This window comes from Cyprinus carpio, chromosome B1 (genome assembly GCF_018340385.1).
Source record: "Cyprinus carpio isolate SPL01 chromosome B1, ASM1834038v1, whole genome shotgun sequence".
NCBI lineage: Eukaryota > Metazoa > Chordata > Actinopteri > Cypriniformes > Cyprinidae > Cyprinus > Cyprinus carpio.
Window position 1 is genome coordinate 16,232,287 of NC_056597.1, and position 20,988 is coordinate 16,253,274.

Here is a 20,988-nt window from a genome sequence, read left to right on the forward strand (position 1 = left end):
AATGTAGCATTAAATTTGAGTTTAAGCATTTTGAGAATCTTTTTTTTTTTTTTTTTTTTTTTTTTTTTTACTTTATCCGTTTATCCCTTTGCTTGTGTTTTTCTTATCACAGGGTCATGAACAGAAAGAACACTCTGGGAAAACCAGACCAAAGGGACTTGAATGAGAACCTGGCAGCCACACACGGCTTAGCCCATATGATACAGGAGTGCAGAAAACTCTTCCTGGTGAGTATGACTTTATAATTCAGTACATTTTGTCCAACATAAACACAAACAATTCACTTCTGTTTTAAGAAAAAAGCAAACAAAATCTCTCATCCATCTCTCACGTACGTCAGCGTTATGAAAACGGTGTTCAAACTAGTGGTCTTATCACTCAACACCAGATGTGTCTCTCTGTCATATGCAGCTCATGTACAAAGACAAATGCATGCTCATTTAACATGTGCAGACACTCACGCTACAGCATGTTACAAAAACAACTACCAAGAACCTCTGCTGAAATTAATTAAAGATTAATGCGGTTGTTGCGTAATGACCAATCCCTCCTAATTACCCATACAATCACACATAAACATACAAAAACTGAACCAAAATTATCAGCCATGGTTACAGATAGCAGTGTTGTTTTCTATGAATACAGCAAGGCTTTTACATATATCAGTAATTTTCAGAACAAATGGCAGGTAAGAGATATCTTAGGATCTCTTTAAGATATATTGTTATTTATGTGTTTTACCCAAACCACCACTACAACCAACACAATAATGCAGTGTCTTAATATGCTGCTTCTTTTTTACATGCAGTGATTTGTAGAAAACTTTTAGTGAATATATAGCTAACCTCTGGCCACAAATGTATCACATATTAACAGCAAGTTTGTCATGAACAAACAATTTTACGATGTACACTCATAGACACTCACTTTCACTTTTAGTACCTATTCAGAGGTCAGGAAGGAAGCTCTTAACTGGATAAGTGTAAAATAATGAAAGTCAGTAGAAGTTGAACAACATCAGAAATTCAATTTCACATCATCCACAAAGCAGCATTGTTTTTTAATGTTCACCTACACACTTGTGCTTATTGTTATACCATATGCCACTGCTTTCCCTGAGCAGTTCATAATAAACTCCATGAATAGATTGAGTTGATTATGTGGAGCCATTAACATAAGAAAATAATTCAATCTGTGGCTATTACCAAAAGTTATTTTCTTCTTAATGGGCTATTTATAGAGAGCAAATAATTCAAAATGAGAAACGGAATGATAGCATCTTGTATCAAAGGTCTTCCGCCCCTAAATCTAATGAGGAAGGTCTGGTCGCGCTCTATCCATCAGACTAATGCTTTTTGCAGAACGAAGATAAGTTTATCTCAACAAACACTGGAAAGGGACAAGCACTGTGACATGATAAACATCGTCAGTCAGGCAGGAAAAGGACAGCAAGCAGGACAGGACACGCACAAGAGCACTCACAGTGGATAAGGGCAGAATGCTGGACAAGACACAAACAAACAGGATGAGCCACTTCCAGTGAGGAATGAATCACTCTTGTCACTTCTCTTCCTTTCACATTCATTTTACTCACACCAAAAGCAGTTTTAACATGCAATGTTCATGCAATTAGTTTAAAGTTACCATTATTTTTTTTTAAAGATTTTGAGACTTACAAAACTAGGATACTACAACAATATAATCATGACTTGTCATTTGAGTAATGTAATACTCCCGTAGGGGAAGCTAATGCTAATGTTAATTTGCATGTTATGAACTAGTCATGAGTTTGGCTTTTTAATTAATTGCGTCCCTGCTGAAAAGACTAGCTTGTGTATCTTGTCTTTTGTAAAATGGACCCTTAATGGGATGATGGTATGCTGTTTTCTTAACTAGTAAGACTTTTTCATCATAAAGATCATAGGCGGCATTTACAAGACACCGTTTTCAACTAAAAATGGAATTCAAACGCCATTCATTTACATGACAATGGTGTTTAGGGGGCCTGCAAATGCAAACAGGTTTCAAAACACAAGCTTATGTCTGCGTGTAAACTACATAAACATGAATTTGTGAAAACACTGATCTCGTGCACATGTGCATTGTTTGGCTTCACTTACTTCAATCTTCAAAAACATAAAGGAAAACCGTTTCTTTTTTACATACGTTGTTATCATGTAAACATACCCTCAGATTTGCTGGTTAAAAGGGATAGTTCACCCAAAAATGAAAATTCTGTCATTAATTCATCACCCTCATGTCGTTCCAAACCTGTAAGACCATTGTTCATCTTCACAACACAAATTAATATATTTTTGATGAAATCTAAGAGCTTTCTGACCCTGCATAGATAGCAATGCAACTACCACGTTCAAGGCCCAGAAAGGTAGAAACGAAATTGTTAAAGCAGTCCATGTGACATCAGTGGTTCAACTTTAATTTTATGAAGCTACGAGAATATTTTTTGTGCGCAAAGAAGAAAAAAATAACGACTTGATTCAACAATTTTTTCTCTTGTGTCAGTCTTCAATGCGCATTCATTACAGTACCACGATGAATGTGTTTGCAGTTCTCTGCTTGCAAACAAGGCGCAGCACATCCGGGTTCGAAGACTGACATAAGAGAAGAAATTGTTGACTAAAGTAGTTATTTTTGTTTTCTTTGCGAACAATTAGGTATTCTCATAGCTTTATAAAATTACAGTTCAACCACTGATGTCACATGGACTATTTTAACAAAGTCATTAATACCTTTCTGGGCCTTAAATGTGGTAGTTGCATAGCTGGCTTTGCAGAGTCAGAAAGCTCTTGGATTTCATCTAAAATATCTTAATTTGTGTTCTGAAGATGAATGAAGGTCTTACAGGTTTGGAAAGACATGAGGTTGAGTAATCAGTGACAGAATTTTCATTCTTGGATGAACTAACCCTTTAACATTATGGTTATGCTGCCCTACCAGCCTGGCTAGCACCAAGCCAGCATAAACCAGCCTGGACCAGCATAAAAAAAATGTATTGCTTATTTTCATTTGTATCTTCTTTGTGTTTCAGATCCCCGAGGAAATGTCACGCTGTAGGAACTCTTACGTGGAGCAGGGCTTGAGTCCCATGCGGATGGAGGTGTTGGTGGAAGACTGCGGTTCTTGTAGCTACCAAAGTCTCCTCAAAGACAGTATTGATGCCCTGCTTAAAGAAGCCAAGGACAAATTCAAGGGTTACGACAGCTGCTCAACTCCTGAAAACGCTGAGCTTGCATATAAAAAGGTAAGGACACTGTATAAATATGCACCCTACTCGAGTCACTTGGACACTGTCTCTCATATTTCCATTTCATTTTGATGCCCTCTTCCTTCCTTTGCTCATTTGCTTGCTTGTGCCTTATGGAAAAGTTGTGTCTCTTTTCCTTACATCACTTTTTTTGTGTGTGAAAGTATCTTTTCCCAGCTCTTTCCCAGCCTAGAGCCCACGATGACATCAGTTCGTCGGTTGTTCTAGCAGTTCACATTGATCAAAACACACTTGTTCACTCAGCCCAGTTCTCTTGTCCTTGGACAGTGTTTCATGGGCCCATAAAGTAGGGCTGTCCAGTCCTGCTCTTGGATGACCACTATCCAACAGAATTTAGCTAAAATCATAATTAAACACATTTGAAAGTTAATTAAGGTCTTTAGTATTACTTAGAAACTTCCAGGTAAATGTTTTGAGGCAGGTTGGAGCTAAACTCTCCAGGAACAGGATCGGACACCCCTACCATGAAGTGATATCATGCCACATGAACAAAAGTAACAAGATTATTGTGCTGGAACTGTTAATGACCATAACGTCCTGATCTTTCATTATAGGTTCAGGATGGGTCGTCTCTGCGGCAGTGGAAAGTCTGCGTGGACGTGCCTGCGTCAGCTGAGGACATACTGCAGCAGATTCTACGGGAGCAGGAACGCTGGGACGAGGATCTGTTAGAGTGCAGAATCGTGGAGACACTGGAACATAACATGGAAGTCTATCAGTATGTCAGGAACTCTATGCCACCCCATCCGCCAAGAGACCATGTGGTGCTCAGGTGAGTACAGACACTCAGTCTTCTTAAAGTTTTAAAGTCTCTTCTATTTATTTATTTTTTTTTTTAATTCTACAGCTGTACTTGAAATTCAAAGTGGAAGATTTCTTTTAAGTTTACAAAAACCCTAAGAATGGTTTTGTGTTGTGTTTCAGGTCGTGGGTGACAGACTTGCCCAAGGGAGTGTGTGCTTTGGTGTGTGTGTCAGTGGATCACGAGAGTGCAGCGGTTCTGGGTGTTCGTGCTAATGTTCTGACCTCTCGCTATTACATCGAACCCTGCGGACCCAACAAGAGCCGACTCACGCACATTTCCAGAATAGACTGCAGGTATTCTATATTTTAATGTTTATTTAGGGCTTGAATTTAATTTCCAAATAAAGTAATAGGGCAAAGTAGAATTAATAATTAATTATTTTTACTATAATTATTATAATTACTAATAAAAATATGCATATTTGTATTTATATTTATTTATTTACTTTAAAAACAAAAATAATTACTTATTAAGATTTGTATATATATATATATATATATATATATATATATATATATATATATATATATATATATATATATATATATATATGTGTGTGTGTGTGTGTGTGTGTGTGTGTGTGTGTGTGTGTGTGTATATATATAATTTTAATAAGTGATAATGACTTTATATTTAAATATTTAATTATCATTTTTAAAGTAAATATTTAATTCAGATATCTTAATTAAATGCAATGACGTACAAATGTCATCGCTCACATATATTTTTTTCTCTTTTATTTTAGGGGTCGTTGCCCTGAATGGTACAATAAGCTGTATGGTCACCTGTGTGCTGCAGAAGTGGTGCGGATACGAGACTCCTTTACCTGCCTGGACAAATAAAACACACACAGTTGATGTTTCATTTCACCTCTCAACAAATTCTGATGTTAGAGATGAAGATGATAATGATTTTAAACTCCCTTAACATATGATGATCTGAGCCCTTATGTGATACGGATGGACCCACTGAAATCAACAAGCTACATAGGTCAAAGTGCTTTCCATTTTGATGGCCATCAAATGACAAGCCTGAAAGACTGGAAACGGGGTTTGTGCTGCTGTGACATCATCATCACTGACGTCACAACGTTTGACCTTGTTACTGATCATGTCATAGGGTGACTACATAAAACGGGAGGTGTTTTGCTTCTGAGAAGCAAGTATGAATGTGTATTTCTGAATGACTGTGGAAGTGAGCATATGTATAGTGTGTCTGATGTGTGTGTGTGTTATTGACAAATGAAACATATTCCATGCACTGGCACCCGCTGCAATATAGCGTTTCTGTGTGCGTCACTGCTACATAGTTATGCAAATGTCTGCAAAGCTGTGTACAGTGCTTTCATTATATTTAAGAGAATGGACTGATGGATGAATGGATGGACAGACATGTTTGTCTATAGACAAGATGGAAGGTGGTGGCTGGCACACCTTTGAAAGGAAGACAGGAAATGTTTGACAGAGGAAAAAACTGGTGCATATAGATACTTAACCAGTACAGAGGGTTCCAACAGCACCAAAACCAAAGCTGAGACCAATACAATGTGGACCAATTATACATAGCAAAGTAATCCCAGGATTCAACACAGGACTCCAAAGAAGAACATAATACAGTTTACTCACCCTGAGGCCGGTGATTGGCCGAGATCGGTGCTGCAACCCAATAAAATTCATTTGAGCTCCATGGTCTCGGCCATTTAACATCTTGAGCCCTGGGCAAATACTGAAAGGATAGGAAAAGCTTTTTATTTTGGGTTGGATGTTCAGGTTTGATTATAGAGGCTACCAAGGCAGCAATTTTGTTAGAGGATGGTAGAGAATGTATGAGGGGAAGTGATATCCGTTTGTTTGTCAGTGTTAACCAGAAATGAAGTAAAAGTCTAAAATTGTCTAAAAAGGATTGCATTTACACTTAACTATAGCCAGGCCTGCGGTCACATCATCAAAATAGGAGCGCTGCGATCACCAAACAGATTTCTTTCTGAGTCCAGTACTCCTATCGAGATGCTTTATGATTGTCAGTCCTGGGTTTGATGTCTCAATTTATTGCTACTTACGTGCCTGTCCATGGCAGTGTATCATAAATGTATGTAAATTAAATATATGCTGCCAAACCGAGAATAACGCATGACAATGACAGTTAATTTAAACCTCTCTGTATTTATATCACTCATATCGTGTTTTTGTATATCTTATTTTATTGTAAATGTTACACCCTAAGTTACAGAAAGGAGAAAGTTGTTTATCTTTTTTTATCATTAATGTTATTTCTGTACAGATTAATCGTGGTCAAAATGCACTATTAAATGTATTAAAACAGCATGAATGGCTTCCGTCTGTGATGTTATTGTGTTTACCTTATCTAGGGTTTTTAACTGATCCGTTTTCATGCATAATTTAATTTTAAACTTTATTTTATGCTCCAATTCTCCAATTTATTACCATTATTAAAACAAAACTATCATTATTTTAGCAAAATAAAAATAAAAATTCTAAACTTAAGATGTACAGTATTTTTTTTACATTTATATAATTGATTGATTGCGCTTATTGACTAGCATAAAAATAAAAAACATTAATTTATAAATTTTTACTTGTTAATGATTTAAATATAGTGAACTGAAAATTAACTTAAAAAATAAATTTTTTTCTTTCTTTCTTTCTTTCTTTCTTTCTTTCTTTCTTTCTTTCTCTTTCTTTCTTTCTAATGGCCACAACACTGTCAAAATCTTGCAGATATTTTAGCATTTTATGATTAATTGATCATTTAATTGTTAATGTAACATATTTGACTGTTTATTTAACTTATTTGAAAATTGATTATAAAAAACCTGATAACTAACATGCCTTAACAACTATTACTATAACTTAATTTTATTAAAATACATAATATGCTTTAGCTTTTTGTTTGTAGGCTCATAGTTTGTGATTTTTCATAGGCAAAATGATTTCCATTAGGTTTAAGAAAATGGCAGTTTGTTCATCTCAAGAGAGTGAAACAGCTGTGTGGCTGGTGATCTCAGCGTCTTCTTACATAATGCACTTATAACGCTCAAACAAAGAGGGAATTGTCATAGCAAAGCCTGCCAGACTCATACCCATACCAGACAAATCCATCCCAAGTACCTGTCCCTCTCTTACACCCTTAACACTTTCAGCAATCTGATTTCCAAGAAAAATAAACAACCCTCCCACATGGAGTCATATTTATGAACCAATCCAACAGAAAAAGAAAAAAAAAAAAAAATACAGTTCTCTTTTCTGGGAACAGATAAGATACATGTGAGAAAGAAAGTTTGGGTGGAAATACGAGAGAAAGAGCAAAAGAAGAACATTCCAGAGTTTTCCCTCTCACTTCTGAGAATAAGCTGAAGGAGAGTTCCCACATTGATAAATGATAGCGCTTTAATGTGTACGAGGAAAAACAGGGCAACAAATTCTTTCAGATTGTGCGTGTTTGCAGTTTATGACCACATCAATTGTCAGCTGTCTCTGACAAGAAAAATATGAAGGACAAAACGGGGGAAAACAAGAAAGAGTGGTATGGATTTTATGACATTCATTAAACGTCCTTAATATATGACAAATAGAATATCTTGTATATAAATTGAATGTTTCATTTATTCTTGTCAGTACATTTTTATATGTTTAATGAGGACAGCAGGTGGGCCAGGAGCAGTGTTGGGCAGTAACTGTTTTTACTAGCAACTCGTTACAGTGGCCCACGTTTTGTAACAAATTACTAATCACATTTCAGTAATAATATTACAATTACCATCCATAAAACAGCTTGTTACTTTTGATGCCTCAACCCCTACTGATCTGAAGTCCAACACTTCCGCGTGTGACTAAATTATAAGCAATTTTAGTCTATTCAAACACACAAATAGTCTAATACGCAATTCGGATATCTAATAGACATCAAAACATTATTTCGATGTTTAAAAGAACATGGCTGAACAGCAAATTACGTACTTGTTTCTCTCAGTCTAGCGGCAATGGGTGATTAATCAACTTCTCAGGCTTGTTTTGATATTGGAGATAAACCAGTGGAAAAACGTCATCCAGGATGTGCTCATTGGTATTCTTCTTTAATTCGTAAGTAGTGTTCGTTTGTGAGTGAACACTGCCACCTATTGATCGCTTTGAGAACAAGGGGCTTCTAAACGCAAACACACAGTCCTCCCCCATTAAAATAAAAAAAAAAAAAAAGGCAATCTCGTCTCAAAAAGTTGTCACAATAGAAATGGCAGCTCTAGGCAATTAAATCTGGTTCCAGACCAGCCTCAAAAGGCCAGAAACCATTTTACATTGTAAAAAAAAAAAAAAAAAAGTTGAATATAACAAACACTACCTCTATTTTTACCAATGCCAAAACGTTACGTATTTATTTATTTTATTCAGTTCATTTTAAATATACAGCTCTACATTAACAATTGCTCAGCTGAAATACAAAGTCCAAGATGCATACACAGGATTGTGTGAGAGAGAAAAAACCCTTTTGTAATTATACTTTTTCTAGGGGCTAAAAAGCACCCAACTTTAACAATGTATATACTGTTGCCAGCATCCTGTTACATAATCAGCAAATACATTCATGTATTAAATACCACGGTAACCAGTATTTCTTGGTGTTGAAATGTCCTCAGGATAAGTGTAAAATGTAAACTTGCAAGTTACATTCAAGCATTTTTCAAGTTTAAATTAAGTTCTATGCATCATTCTTCATTTATAATATCTGTAGTTATACTTATAAAATAATTGGCAGTTGAGAAAGGCTGTCACCACAAAACGTCATCTTCAATGAACGATTCCCTTTTGACATTCCAACTTGACAGCCACAGCAAGCTGAAGAGGAGAATTCTGGGAAAAGGTTCAGGAAAATAGAAGTCCCTGGATCCTCTGCATCAGACCTCCCTGCATTTTTTTTTTTTAAGTCTCTCCCTTTGCTACATTCACCCAGGAAGTCTTTCAGAAAGTTCTTCATCCAGTGTCTCTTGTATAGGACCCTCGTCCTGTCTGTGTTCTCTTTTACCAGGATGTGAAAAAGGGTCTCTTGCAGTGAAAGGTCTGGGTAAATGCATTGCCCAGTTGAACCACACGACCCTGGCCTCCTCCACGGCTCCTTTCCACCACCACACGAGGCATCTGCACTAACTGTATGGGGCTCTTCCCGTCTTTCAAAGCCTGGGTCAGGTTTAAGATCTATTTGATAAGAACAGACAAAAATTATTTTACTTGCAGTACAGGCTTTATGCACCTCTTAAAACACAACACTACTTCCTGATGAAGTCTACTTCTAATCGATTTATTTGCTTCTAATACTATACACTACTGCTCAAACGTTTGAAATCAGTTTATATAAAAGCATTCAACAAGGATGCATTATATTCATCAAAGTGATCAATATGGATAGTTTTTTTTTTTTTTTTTTTTTTTTTTTTTTTGCCAAATCAGCATAATAGAATAATTTATGAAGGATCATGTCACACTAAAGCTGAATTTTCAGCAGCCATTACATAAATCTAAATTTTAAATTGTAAAAAAAATATTTTACAATATTATTATTTTTACTGTTAATCTATAATGGATAAAAAAAAAAATGACCCCAGACATAAAAAGAAAAAAAAAACAGTAGAGAATAACAGTATGTTGGCGAGATATTTTTTCTTTCTTTCTTTCTTTTTTTAAATAATTTTAGAGGCACAATCCGTTTCCTTGGCATCGCAAACCTGAGGTCTAAATTCAGGTCTAAGTCTCAGCTATGATAAGTTGAAAATAGCATCCCGGCTGGGTGTATTAATATACGTTAGCTGTGAATTTTTCATTATGAAGAGCTCCAGCATTTAGTGAGAATGAAGCATGTGAGAACATCACACTATTTCTGGAATAGTCGAGAATGCACAATATAAAATCATCTCAAAGCATAAAACTTACCTGTCCTCTCATAACAGACATCTGTTTCTCAAACATGGTTTTGTCAAACCCTTTATCCGTCTGAAATCAGAGTTGTTAATATGGAAAGTCATTTAATTATTAAAAAGACAGTCATCCATATAAAACAGATTCTTGCAAATTAATGCATAAATGATTAACCAACTTCACTGCAAACTAGTGAGTAAGATTATACAGACATGATAGAAAACAGATTTACTGGGGTCAGGTCACTTTTAGTAATTTATCTTTTCCTTGGTTTTTATAAATTTTAAGCTTGAATATTTTTAGCAGAGCCACTTAAAATGGGAGGAATATGGAGATGCAAATTCTTTAAGGGTTTTAGTGTGCTGACAGCATGCTAAGCTCCAGCTTGCTAACAGAAACTGACAGCATGCTAAAGCCCCGTCCAAGAAGTTAAGTCTCAAGATAAACTACAGCCAAATCAACACTTCAGTAACAAGTAATGCATTGCTCTGAATGGTAAGAATACAAGTACAGAACTTACCTTGAACATCTCATAAAGGTCCTCACAGAGGTCCTGTACAAAGTTCATGTCAGAAATGCGTGAGAGCACAAGGTCTCTAGTTTCCTGGGAAAAGGCCACTTTGGCCTGAGGCAACCATGCCCAGTGGAACGGATCTACATGCACAAAGATAAAAAACAAACACTATTCACCTGTTAAGTAAGATCATGTATACACTACAAGTGTATATAATGTTTCTAGTTGATAGATGGAAACTCCTTTAAGATTTTTTTAAAGAGCATTTTTTTGGAAGAAATACTTTTATTCTGCAAGGACACATTATAATGATTAACCATGACAATAAATACATTTAGAACGTTACAAAAGATTTCCATTTCAAATGAATGCTGTTCTGTCTATTCAAAGAATTTTAATATTCAAATAGAAAACAACTGAATATATTTTAAACATATAAAATTAGGAAATCCTTACATGCTCTCCACTCATCAGGGTGTTTAAAAGGGAAGGCCAAACCATTATCTATAGCTGCAATCTGTATGGCCGAGTCTTTTGGGTCAGTCCATTCAGATTCCTGAGAACAGACATGTGGAAAAGAAACTCAGCATTTGTGACTGAGAAGCAATCAGGAATCGGTCTTATGTTTGACATGGTGTGATGTTTAAAGAGCTTTATTGTGCATATGGGAGGAACTGTTTACCAAGACATGCCATGCCCATTCAAACACAAACTTGCAAAGAAAAACTATACATCTATCTCTCATTTATATGTCATTTTGCATTAAAAAATAAATGAATATGATAACCCTGCATTTGCACTTGGTTCTCAGTCATGCCATTTTCTTTGAGCTGTCTAGCACTGCAAACAAAGGAGCTCTATAAATATCCCTCAGCTCACCTTCTCTGTCAGCTCTCCATCGCCCAGCTTCTCATATTTGATCAACCAGTTATCGTTCCCTCTGTCTGAAGAAGCCAAAAGAGATATCAGATTTCCTTCTTAAAGGCACTGTAAACAATTAGCATCTCTTTTATGTGGTCATAACATGTTACGCTGAAAGACATGGCACATTTGTATGGTGCGGGAGGCAGAAACTGGAAATGAAGAAAGATAATGAAAAAGTCTGCCTGAAGAGAGATGAGATACAGTTCAACAAGAGTGAGAACAAGAGACCCTATGGTTTCATTAAAAAAAAAAAAAAAAAAGATAAAAAGAAAAAAATGGCAACCATGGTTCTCCTCAAAACACTATAGTAATAAAATTTAAACAAAAAAAATTAAAACAAAAAAAGTAAAAAGCTTTCCTTTTTTGACAATAGTGACCAATACCTAAGTTAGCCAATTTAGTAAAAATAACCCTGTTAGTAAAAATCTGAGATTAGATGAACACTGTGGTTACCATGGTGAAGCTTTGTAAGGGAATAAGTTCAAGAACAATGGGCTGAACAAAGAAAGAACTTTAACAGCTGCATTAGGTACCTGTGTTTCTGATGACGTAATCCAGCACCACCAGCCTCTCAAATTGAGACTGAAGCTGCTTCCTCATGTTCTCTGGAAGAGGTTCTGCCTCGAACTTCCTCAGCCAGTAGTCTGCTTCATGATAGCCCTCCACAAACAACTGAAATGAGCCCACCTACACAAAAGAGAACGACAAATCATGATTTCTATTTTTTGGAAGTCTTGCTCTCAATTAAATTTTGATGTGACGAGACAGGTGTAATATATATGATGAAAAATTCAAATGAGAATTTAGAGTTACCGACTCTAACATTTTCAGCAAATAATGACACCAAGCAATCATATGGATTTGGGAAAACCTAGATTTGTGTGTCACTTCATGCTTTAATTGTATGGAACACTGGCAAAATATTTCCTTGTGTGTTCCACTCAAGAAAGTGATAGAGGTTTGAAACAAAATAAGGGTGAGGAAATTAATTGGGATCATTTTAGAGGTGCTTCGTTACCTTTGGAGGAAGACCAACTCTGTGAAACCGTCGTCCAACTTTTGGGACTTTCTCTAGTGCATATTTCTTACCACGAGATTTGGCACGGTCAATCGCGCTATAGTGAAAAGTCTCGCTGGCCAAATTCACAACCTGAAAACAAAAGGCGAAAGTTTTGGTTCTTAATTCCAAGAGCAAAGCTTTTTCTTAAAGTAGATTTAAATGCTTCTATAACACCCATCCTAACCTTAGTTTTGGGTACAATCCCCAAGCCAAGTTTTTGGTCAACGAGTGAGGCAGCTGCCTCAGAGAGGTAGCCCTGGTTAGGAATGAGGCAACCACGGCCAAAACAGCATGGGCAGCAGACTTTATGGAAATATTTGGTCCATTTAGGGTTTAAGTGACCGTAAGGCTCCTCTGATTTTGGTTTAAATACCCCAATGATTTTCTAAAGGAGAGAAGATACAGGTATCAAGAAAAATCTAATTTAACACCACTAGATTTGAAAATAACTACTATGAATTATATCATAAAAGGAAATGTTTCTGAGAGAATGAGTCCAAACCGATTCTGCATTAACATTCATGCATAAATGTATTTGTTTAGCTCACAGGAGAGAGGTGATCATGCATGTATATTATCGTACGGTAAACACTGCTAAGCGTTTTTTCATCCCATTAGTTTTTGGGTTTTGTTATGACTTTTAAAACCGATTATTTTAGTGTCGATTTCAACATGTAACATTAAAATACACATACCCCTTTGGGATCCTTGACAAAGTAGCTTCCACTGGATCCTTGTGAGATGCGTTCGGGAAAGACGCCATTTTCTATCGCCTGCTCAGCCCTCTGGATAATTTCGGCAAACTCTGGGTCTTCTGGGAAATGGTTGAATTCTCCACTGCTATTACCTATATGCACACATACAAAGTGGTTCAAATGTACAGTGCGGCAAATACTCTCTTGTATGTCTGCATTTATATGTAAATATGTCCCATCATCTCAAAAGGCCATACAGCAGAACGTTTGGGGAATGATTTTCTTTTAATAATTTCCGTCAGAGTGAAATTCATGCTCATGGCCATTTTTATCTGGAACAAAATTGAACCTTCAATTTAGTCAAACACTTTTGCTCTGTCTGCAAACTAGCCTTCAGAAAGATAAAAATTCAAAGAGCACTGGGCATTTCTGGAGTGCAAAGAAGCTGGAAAAAAAAGTATATATAGGCGGTAGATGAAAGGTTCAATATCAAAGTGATTCATCTTAAGATCAGCAAATGCAATGTTTTCATTTTCTGCAAGAGTTACTGACAGCTTAAATATGGGTTCTTATAACTATTTTGTAAAATTTGGCAGAAGAAAAAATGTAGACTAAACAGAATCCAGCTACTATAATTCCTGTACAAGCTAGGAAGACTAGTATAACTCTGTGTAGATGTGAATACTCAACAAAGGTGACTTCTACATTTTCCTAAGACATAAAAAGGCTAATTTATTTCATTTTTACCCCTGATATGCATAATTATCTTATTGTGAACAATTCATCCATGCATGTTTAACTTTTATTTATTTATTTATTTACTAGACCTCATAATTCTTAATCAAAATTTCATAGCTCGACCTTCTTGGGAAAAGACTGACTTCTTTCTAAGAACATATACTGGACTTCTCTAAATATTTTGCACGCTTAAAACCTACCCCTTCTTTATAATCAACTCCTAGCTTGCATTCAGATCTGTCCCAATGCAATCAAAAACTGATCGATAGAACCAGGTCTCCATCATACTTGTTTTTTCTGCTGAAAATCAGTTTCATTTGGATGTATGTCACAACAATACGAAAAAAAAAAATGTTGCTGCTTCCATTACATAATAGCTTTAATGCATCATGTGTCATGAATCATGTACTTTAGGGAAAAACAGTGGTAGATGCTGCAGTACCACCTTTGTACTTCATTTACGACTTTAAATTTCACAAATAATTACTAAGAAACAAAGCAGAAAGTAAAACTCTGAATTAAATTGGAAATTTTGAAGTAGAAAGATTGAAATAGTATTTTGTAATTCATGCTCCAATATTAATTATAAAAATTTTTCTAAGTTATAAATACAACCCTATACCCCTACAGGGATGCATATTGGTACTTAAAAGATATAAATTATTCTTTATTAATTTTTTTTTTCTCTTGAGGTCATCTTAAAATGCTAACAACAAAAAAAAAGAAATCATTTTCATGATTTTAAGCTTACCGATAGAGATGCCATGGTGAGGAAATTAATTAACTTGTGACAACACACTGATATTACCGATTACACTGCACATTTTACAAGAGAAGACACTCATAATCCATAGCACTTTAATATTTAACATTAGATCTTTACATTTTCCCATTTCTTTGAACAAAACAAATGCTTGAAAAAAGGTAGATTCATTATTATTCTTAATGAAAAACATAAAAAAAATAAATAAAAAAAAATAGTACAATGACAAACTCAGTTATATTAAACACCAAACTTTTATTAACCAAAATAAGATGCATGACATACAGAGCACCGCACATGACATGGACAAAAATATATATTGTGGCCACAAATTAAGAATTTGTTCCTACAACTTAATTTGTTCCCTTTTTATTAAATCACGGCCATGTTCTACCAATACATTCCCCTGTTTTGATGTAATAATTACTACAACATCGCCACAACTTAATAAAATGAGGGAGCAAATTCTTAATTCATGACCACAATTAAATATAAATTAATTCATTCTTATTTTGTGGCAACAAAACCAATTTATTTATTTATTTTTTTATCTATTATGTCACACGAGGGGCTCTGTATATAAATTAAATATCTTTGGATGGATTTCCCAATTACTAATTTAAAAAAAGAATTTGTGTGGTTTCATTATAATTTTTAATTAAAAATAAATTAATTAAATTAAACACTAAACAGAATATTGTCAAATAGGTGCTTTTGCTTTTCTCTTTGACACCAAATCCTCTGCCATCATCTTGTCAGACATATCTCCTTTCTCTTTTCACATAACTGTGAAATCTGACTCCTGTTGCTACTGCGATATAGAGCAGAAGCTTTCAGTTCATAATTTTAGCATCCGTTGTGCAACTGAACTAAATAGTTTTATACATATATAAACACAAATGTAATCGTTGTGCAACTAAACACTATGTAAAATTTATAACAGACTACCGTGGCAAGCCTACTTAATTCATCCACAGTCCAAAATGGCCATTTATCAACAGTTACTCAAAACTTTTTTCTTTTAAATCGGTTTATTTATTTATTTATTTATTTTTTGTTGTTGAGCCATTATGTATGATTTCTAATGTGCACACTTGTATCAGTGTTTCACATGCAAGTTACAGACACACACTCATGTGTCTTATTAACACCGAAAATTACATACACAACTTGCACACTGGGGTATTGCTTAGAAAAACAAAACAAAAAAAAAGCCATATATGATTCAAATGGATTTTCTTTTTTGCATTCTGAACAAACCACATGAAATCCAGTATTTACAAACCTGATCGAAACCACATCCAAAAGTGATATGACACTCTCAGCTGTAGAAAGAGAGCCTTGCGGCATCTTGCTGATGCATACGTTATTATTACTATGCCGATGCAGCAACACAGATTATCAGATTCAATTACTTGCAAAATGACAGTGCATACAGTAATTACCTAAAGATCAAGATCGAAAACCAATGGAAACAAAGCCTAAGACACATACATGTCACATGATACCCGTACCCAGGGAGGGTTTTATTTATTTCACTAAAACTATCATTTTTTTTATTCAGAATCCACTACACTGAATGAACACACTGCAATAAAACTAACTAAAAGTGGTCTACATGAGCTCTAAAAGGTAAAACACACGAACACACTCCGCTGATGGTCCCTGGGCAGCTTTCCCTGGGTGAATAAGAGAGTCCATTAGACACAGACACACACAGAATCTCTCTGATGGCCATTAAACATTAAGAAGATGACAAGTAGACTTTCCCTCTCTTCTACAATCAGACACACCCATACAAACACATATCTGCATATCATAAATATCAATCATAATAAATGGCATGATTTTAAGACTCTTAGATACAACGTGTAATTATGACAAACTTATTCTGCTCCCCAATTCATTCAATATAGCTATAGTTGAATAAACTGGTTTTGTAAACACTGAGACATCGATCTCATACACAAAATAATACAGAGCCAGTCTTGAGTCTGAAATGAATTGAAATGAATAATAACGGCAGACGCAGATGTCTTTGTCATGCCACCAAAATTGCATGAGTTCGAGAAGACTCGTTTCCCTACTAATTCTCTGTCAGATCTTCTGGATATTTTAGGCTCACTGGAGACATTTGACAATTAAGAATACCATTCTTTTAAATTTTTAACAGTAGTATTTATACTTCCACACCCAATCCACTTTTATACAACAGAAATTTGCACAAAATAAAAACCTTCTCCGGTAATACAAGACCTGGCAAGCTTCTAACCCTGTAGAGTTTATTATTGTGATAATGACCAGACTTCACAAAAAAAATACCCTTTAAAAGTTGAATTTTAGGTCAGAGCCTCGCTTTGGGCAACCCTAGTTCAAGTCCCGGCTGAAGGTACTTTCCCATCCTGCTGCCCCCCCCCCCCCAATCCCACGTTGATCCCTGTCTCCCTCTATAAATAAATGCAAAATGCGTACATAAATCCTGAATAAAATTTTACTAAAAGTTGGATTTTAGATCTAATTTGAACAAACTTAAAGTTGGCATGAAATAAATTCATCACATACACATATATACATACATACATATATATATATATATATATATACACATATACATATACATACACACATATATACATATACATATATATATATATATATATATTTATTTATTTATAAAATACATGTGAAGGCTAAACTCCAGATCATCAGCACTTTTCATGTATTTTAGCAATAGTGTATGTGCATGGTTGCCAGGTTGGGAAGATTAAAGGGGTCCCTATTATGCTTTTTCACTTTTTTAATTTTAGTCAGTGTGTTTGTTTGGGCATTAAAAAAAAAAATCTACAAAGTTACAAATCTCAAAGTCCACTCCAAAGGGAGATATTAATTAAAAAAAAAAAACCCTTTTCAAGAACTACAACAAATGGATCGTTTGAACTACAGCATTGGTTTCCGGGCTTTGTGATGTCACAAAAGGGACCATTAGAAAATCATTAAAATAATTCCCGCCTGCAGAAATTCAAATGTTTGGGGGGGTGGGGTACGCTTGGTTGAGTTTATCAAATGACAAGATGATGATGAAGAAGTGCTGCTGCAGAGATTAGTGCATCAGAGGAGGAGGAGGAGGAGGAGGAGGAGGAGCAGAAGAAGAAGAAGAAGAAGAAGAAGAAGAAGAAGAAGAAGAAGAAGAAGAAGAAGAAGAAACAAGAAGAAGAAGAAGAAGAAGAAGAAGAAGAAGAAGAAGAAGAAGAGCTGCTGTAGCATCAAGTTTTCGGCACGTCTAAGAAACACTGTTTTTTTTTTTTCAGCCCAGTGCCCAAACATCTTTCTTTGAGCTTCCGAAAGTGGATGATGTCAGGAAACAGTGGTTGCAATTTATTTTTAGCTCTGTTCCTGAGCATCATAACCCCAATTTGTTATTTTGTGCTGCGCGTTTTACTGAGAGCCGCTTCCACAACATGAGGGAGCACAGTGCCAGTTTTGCCAATAAGCTTTTGTTGAAAGACGGTGGAAGGGGTGTGGCAGTACTAAAACACCGTCTAATTAGCTGTTCGCCAATCACAACGCATTTCCTTTTTCGGAAGGTGGACCTTCATCAAACCCAGAACTAACTGAGCCATTTTTGCCAGGATGGGGAGAAAGTTGCATTTTTTTTTTTTTTTTTTTTTTTTTTTTAACCACCAAGCATGAATACGTTCTAGAACACCCCCAAAACGACGTTATAAAAGAGCATAATAGGACCCCTTGAAGTAAACATAGGACAGGAAATGTATTCATTTATTAATCTATTTTTAAATGCATGTTATAGATCTTACTATGGACTTTTTTTTAGCTGACCTTTTGATCTAAATGTCTGGACCTTCCAGTTGAAATGACACATCTCTGCTGATGTATTTAGGAGTTCCTCCAATTGTTTACAGTCAGTTTAAACCTTGCCCCTGCAAGCTTGCGTTCATTTGGATCCATCTGTCCAATGCCCACATATCAAAATCCAGTGAACCGCTACAAAAACCAATTCCCCACTTTACATTTATTGATAAGCCGGAACTGATGTAGCCTAAACCACCAAATAAAAGATCAGTCACTCACTGCTTCCATCTCATCTCTATTTCAGGGCATTTTCAAGCGTAATGTGATGTTCTTTGGATCTCACCAATAATATTGTCTAATTTCAGCAAAGAGGCTGAATTTAAATGTAATAATTAAATGTAATATTTGCATGCTTTGTGGAGATAATTATGCCAATAAAACAAAGCAAACATAGCACATCATAGTGATGCAATGCTAATAATATCTTCATTTTAACTAGGCAATGCAACTCCTGTGAGAGACTCTAGTGTTTCATTTTCCTTCACTGAAGGCTTAGATGTGGATCTTAGAGATAAAACAAACCAGTCTCTCTCTGCTCTCTGGCTCATCTGCATTCAAATGAACCGGTTATTAATATGCAAGAAAACTTTACTGCATCAATACAGCCCACAGCTGCGAGTGTAATCTTGTTAGTACAGATGCACCTGAAAAGACTAAACCACATGCAACACACAGAAACATCCAAGCATGAATATCAAGAGCTGAGCAGACATCCCAGCAGCTGCTGTGGTGTCACCTGTACACGTGTGCCCCGGGTTCAAAGAGCATGTAAACTGAACTGTGGAAATGGTTGCATAACGGACCATGTTCTGAGATAAAGCAGATGGAGTAACAGCACAGAGAGCAAGACGTGTGGGAGGGAATTCAGTATATTTAGAGTATTCATAATCTTTTGCATGCAAACTTGTTTTATATGTCTAGGACAGGAGACAAAAACTCTCCTCTCTCTAAAAAAATAAATAAAATGTAATTCCTTTCAAAGTTCCCCAAGGCATATTAGATGTTTTTTGGAACACTGCGCGCAACAGAAACAGAACACGCGAGGTTGCTATGGAAACTAATCCAGACGGGTCCCTAGTGCGTTCTTTCCCAGGTTCAATTCAGATCATACAACAAAATGACGTTAACTCGTTGTTTTTTAAGAGGGGGAGTGGTTATATTTAAATAAAGGCGTGGTCGGCGTTATGTTGTTTAATTAACAGTGTGTGAAATCGGTTGACTGTGTTAAAAAGTAGTAATAAAAACAATGTTATTTGCAAATGTAGCAATGTTATCCTGAAATATTATAATTGAAAGAAATACGCATTGTTAGGGAAGCAAAACAAAAAGGTGTTGAAGTGTGACGCCTCTACTTTGAGGCAGTTTAATCTGAATACATGTTGATCAAATTATATATACACATCTCACCTGGAGATGCCAGATTATCAGATGATGAGCTGTGTCTGTTCCTCCGCGTCCTTTTCTCTCTTCCAGCCCGAGGTGAGAGATTTCCGGCAGGTCCCGGTAACAGTAGAGCCTCTTCCCCGGACCCGTCCGCTTCCAGCTCCGTCAGCACGCTTTCCGTCGAGTTCGAGATCCGGACCGCTGCCCCGGGGTTCAGTGAGAGTCCTACGGACGGCGCCGGCCGGGTCTTTTCAAATAACACCGCGGGCACCTCCGACGAGAGAAAGTTCGTCTCCGGTGTTAATGTTAAATCTCCGCCGCCTTTCTCCGGCTCGCCGTCGGTGGGATCGCATTCTGCCATCATCGCGGACTGTGGGGGTATTCTATCTCTGTCCAGAGAAGCTCAGACACCTCTCAAAAACCGCGCTTCATATCTGCGAGTCCGTCTTTAAAAGGCTTTTGTTTTCTTTCTTGAAGACGCGCTGATGCTCTCAACTGCTTCACGTCCACATCATCCTTCACCATTACCGACTTCCTCTATTCTCAAGCATGCGCACTGTTAAAGCTCACCGTCGAACAGGTTTCTTAAAGGCGCAGTAACGCTTAATTGATTCAGCAAAGACCGGTGTGTGAAAGGTGAGGACACTTTTTCAAATTGAAAGGGATAGTTAAGCCAAAAATTCAAACGATTCTGTCATCATTTACTCAACACTATGTCGTCCCAAAGTACCACGACTTTCATTCTTTTGAGGAACACAAAAGAAGTTTGTGAACATTGTCTTCAGGTGTATCGACAAACAATAAAAAGTCAAAAGTCGTAGAGGTTTGGAATGACTTGCAGGTAAGTAATGACAGACTAAATGTTTGTGTTTGACTGATTAATTTAGGTGGGATGAACTATTTTTTTTAATATATATATATATATATATATATATATATTATATATATATATATATATATATATATATATTATATTATATATATATAATTATCATTATTATTATTATTATTTTGTACAGTTAACCA

The 20,988-nt window shown here is 35.9% G+C and overlaps 2 protein-coding genes across 4 annotated transcripts in view; one reads left to right on the forward strand and one right to left on the reverse strand.

Annotated features, from left to right (window-relative positions):
• Window positions 1–6,415, forward strand: part of dlc1 (DLC1 Rho GTPase activating protein) — a 100,426-nt gene extending 94,011 nt beyond the window's left edge. For all 3 annotated transcript variants that reach the window (XM_042716727.1, XM_042716728.1, XM_042716729.1), the window contains 5 exons: window positions 113–227; window positions 3,050–3,262; window positions 3,841–4,058; window positions 4,211–4,384; window positions 4,837–6,415. In XM_042716727.1, the coding sequence (XP_042572661.1) occupies window positions 113–227; window positions 3,050–3,262; window positions 3,841–4,058; window positions 4,211–4,384; window positions 4,837–4,933 (817 nt within the window). In that variant the 3' untranslated portion in view covers window positions 4,934–6,415. The remainder of the gene's footprint in view (window positions 1–112; window positions 228–3,049; window positions 3,263–3,840; window positions 4,059–4,210; window positions 4,385–4,836) is intronic.
• A 2,037-nt stretch (window positions 6,416–8,452) lies between these two features.
• LOC109073197 (phosphatidylinositol 4-kinase type 2-beta) lies at window positions 8,453–20,528 on the reverse strand. Its single transcript, XM_042716730.1, has 10 exons — window positions 19,987–20,528; window positions 13,209–13,360; window positions 12,698–12,898; window positions 12,472–12,603; window positions 11,987–12,140; window positions 11,409–11,473; window positions 10,986–11,085; window positions 10,536–10,669; window positions 10,031–10,090; window positions 8,453–9,298 (listed from the first exon to the last, which is right to left on the reverse strand). The coding sequence occupies exons 1-10, from the start codon at window positions 20,324–20,326 to the stop codon at window positions 9,125–9,127; spliced, it is 1,512 nt and encodes a 503-aa protein (XP_042572664.1). The 5' UTR covers window positions 20,327–20,528; the 3' UTR covers window positions 8,453–9,124.
• Between the last annotated feature and the right edge of the window lie 460 nt (window positions 20,529–20,988).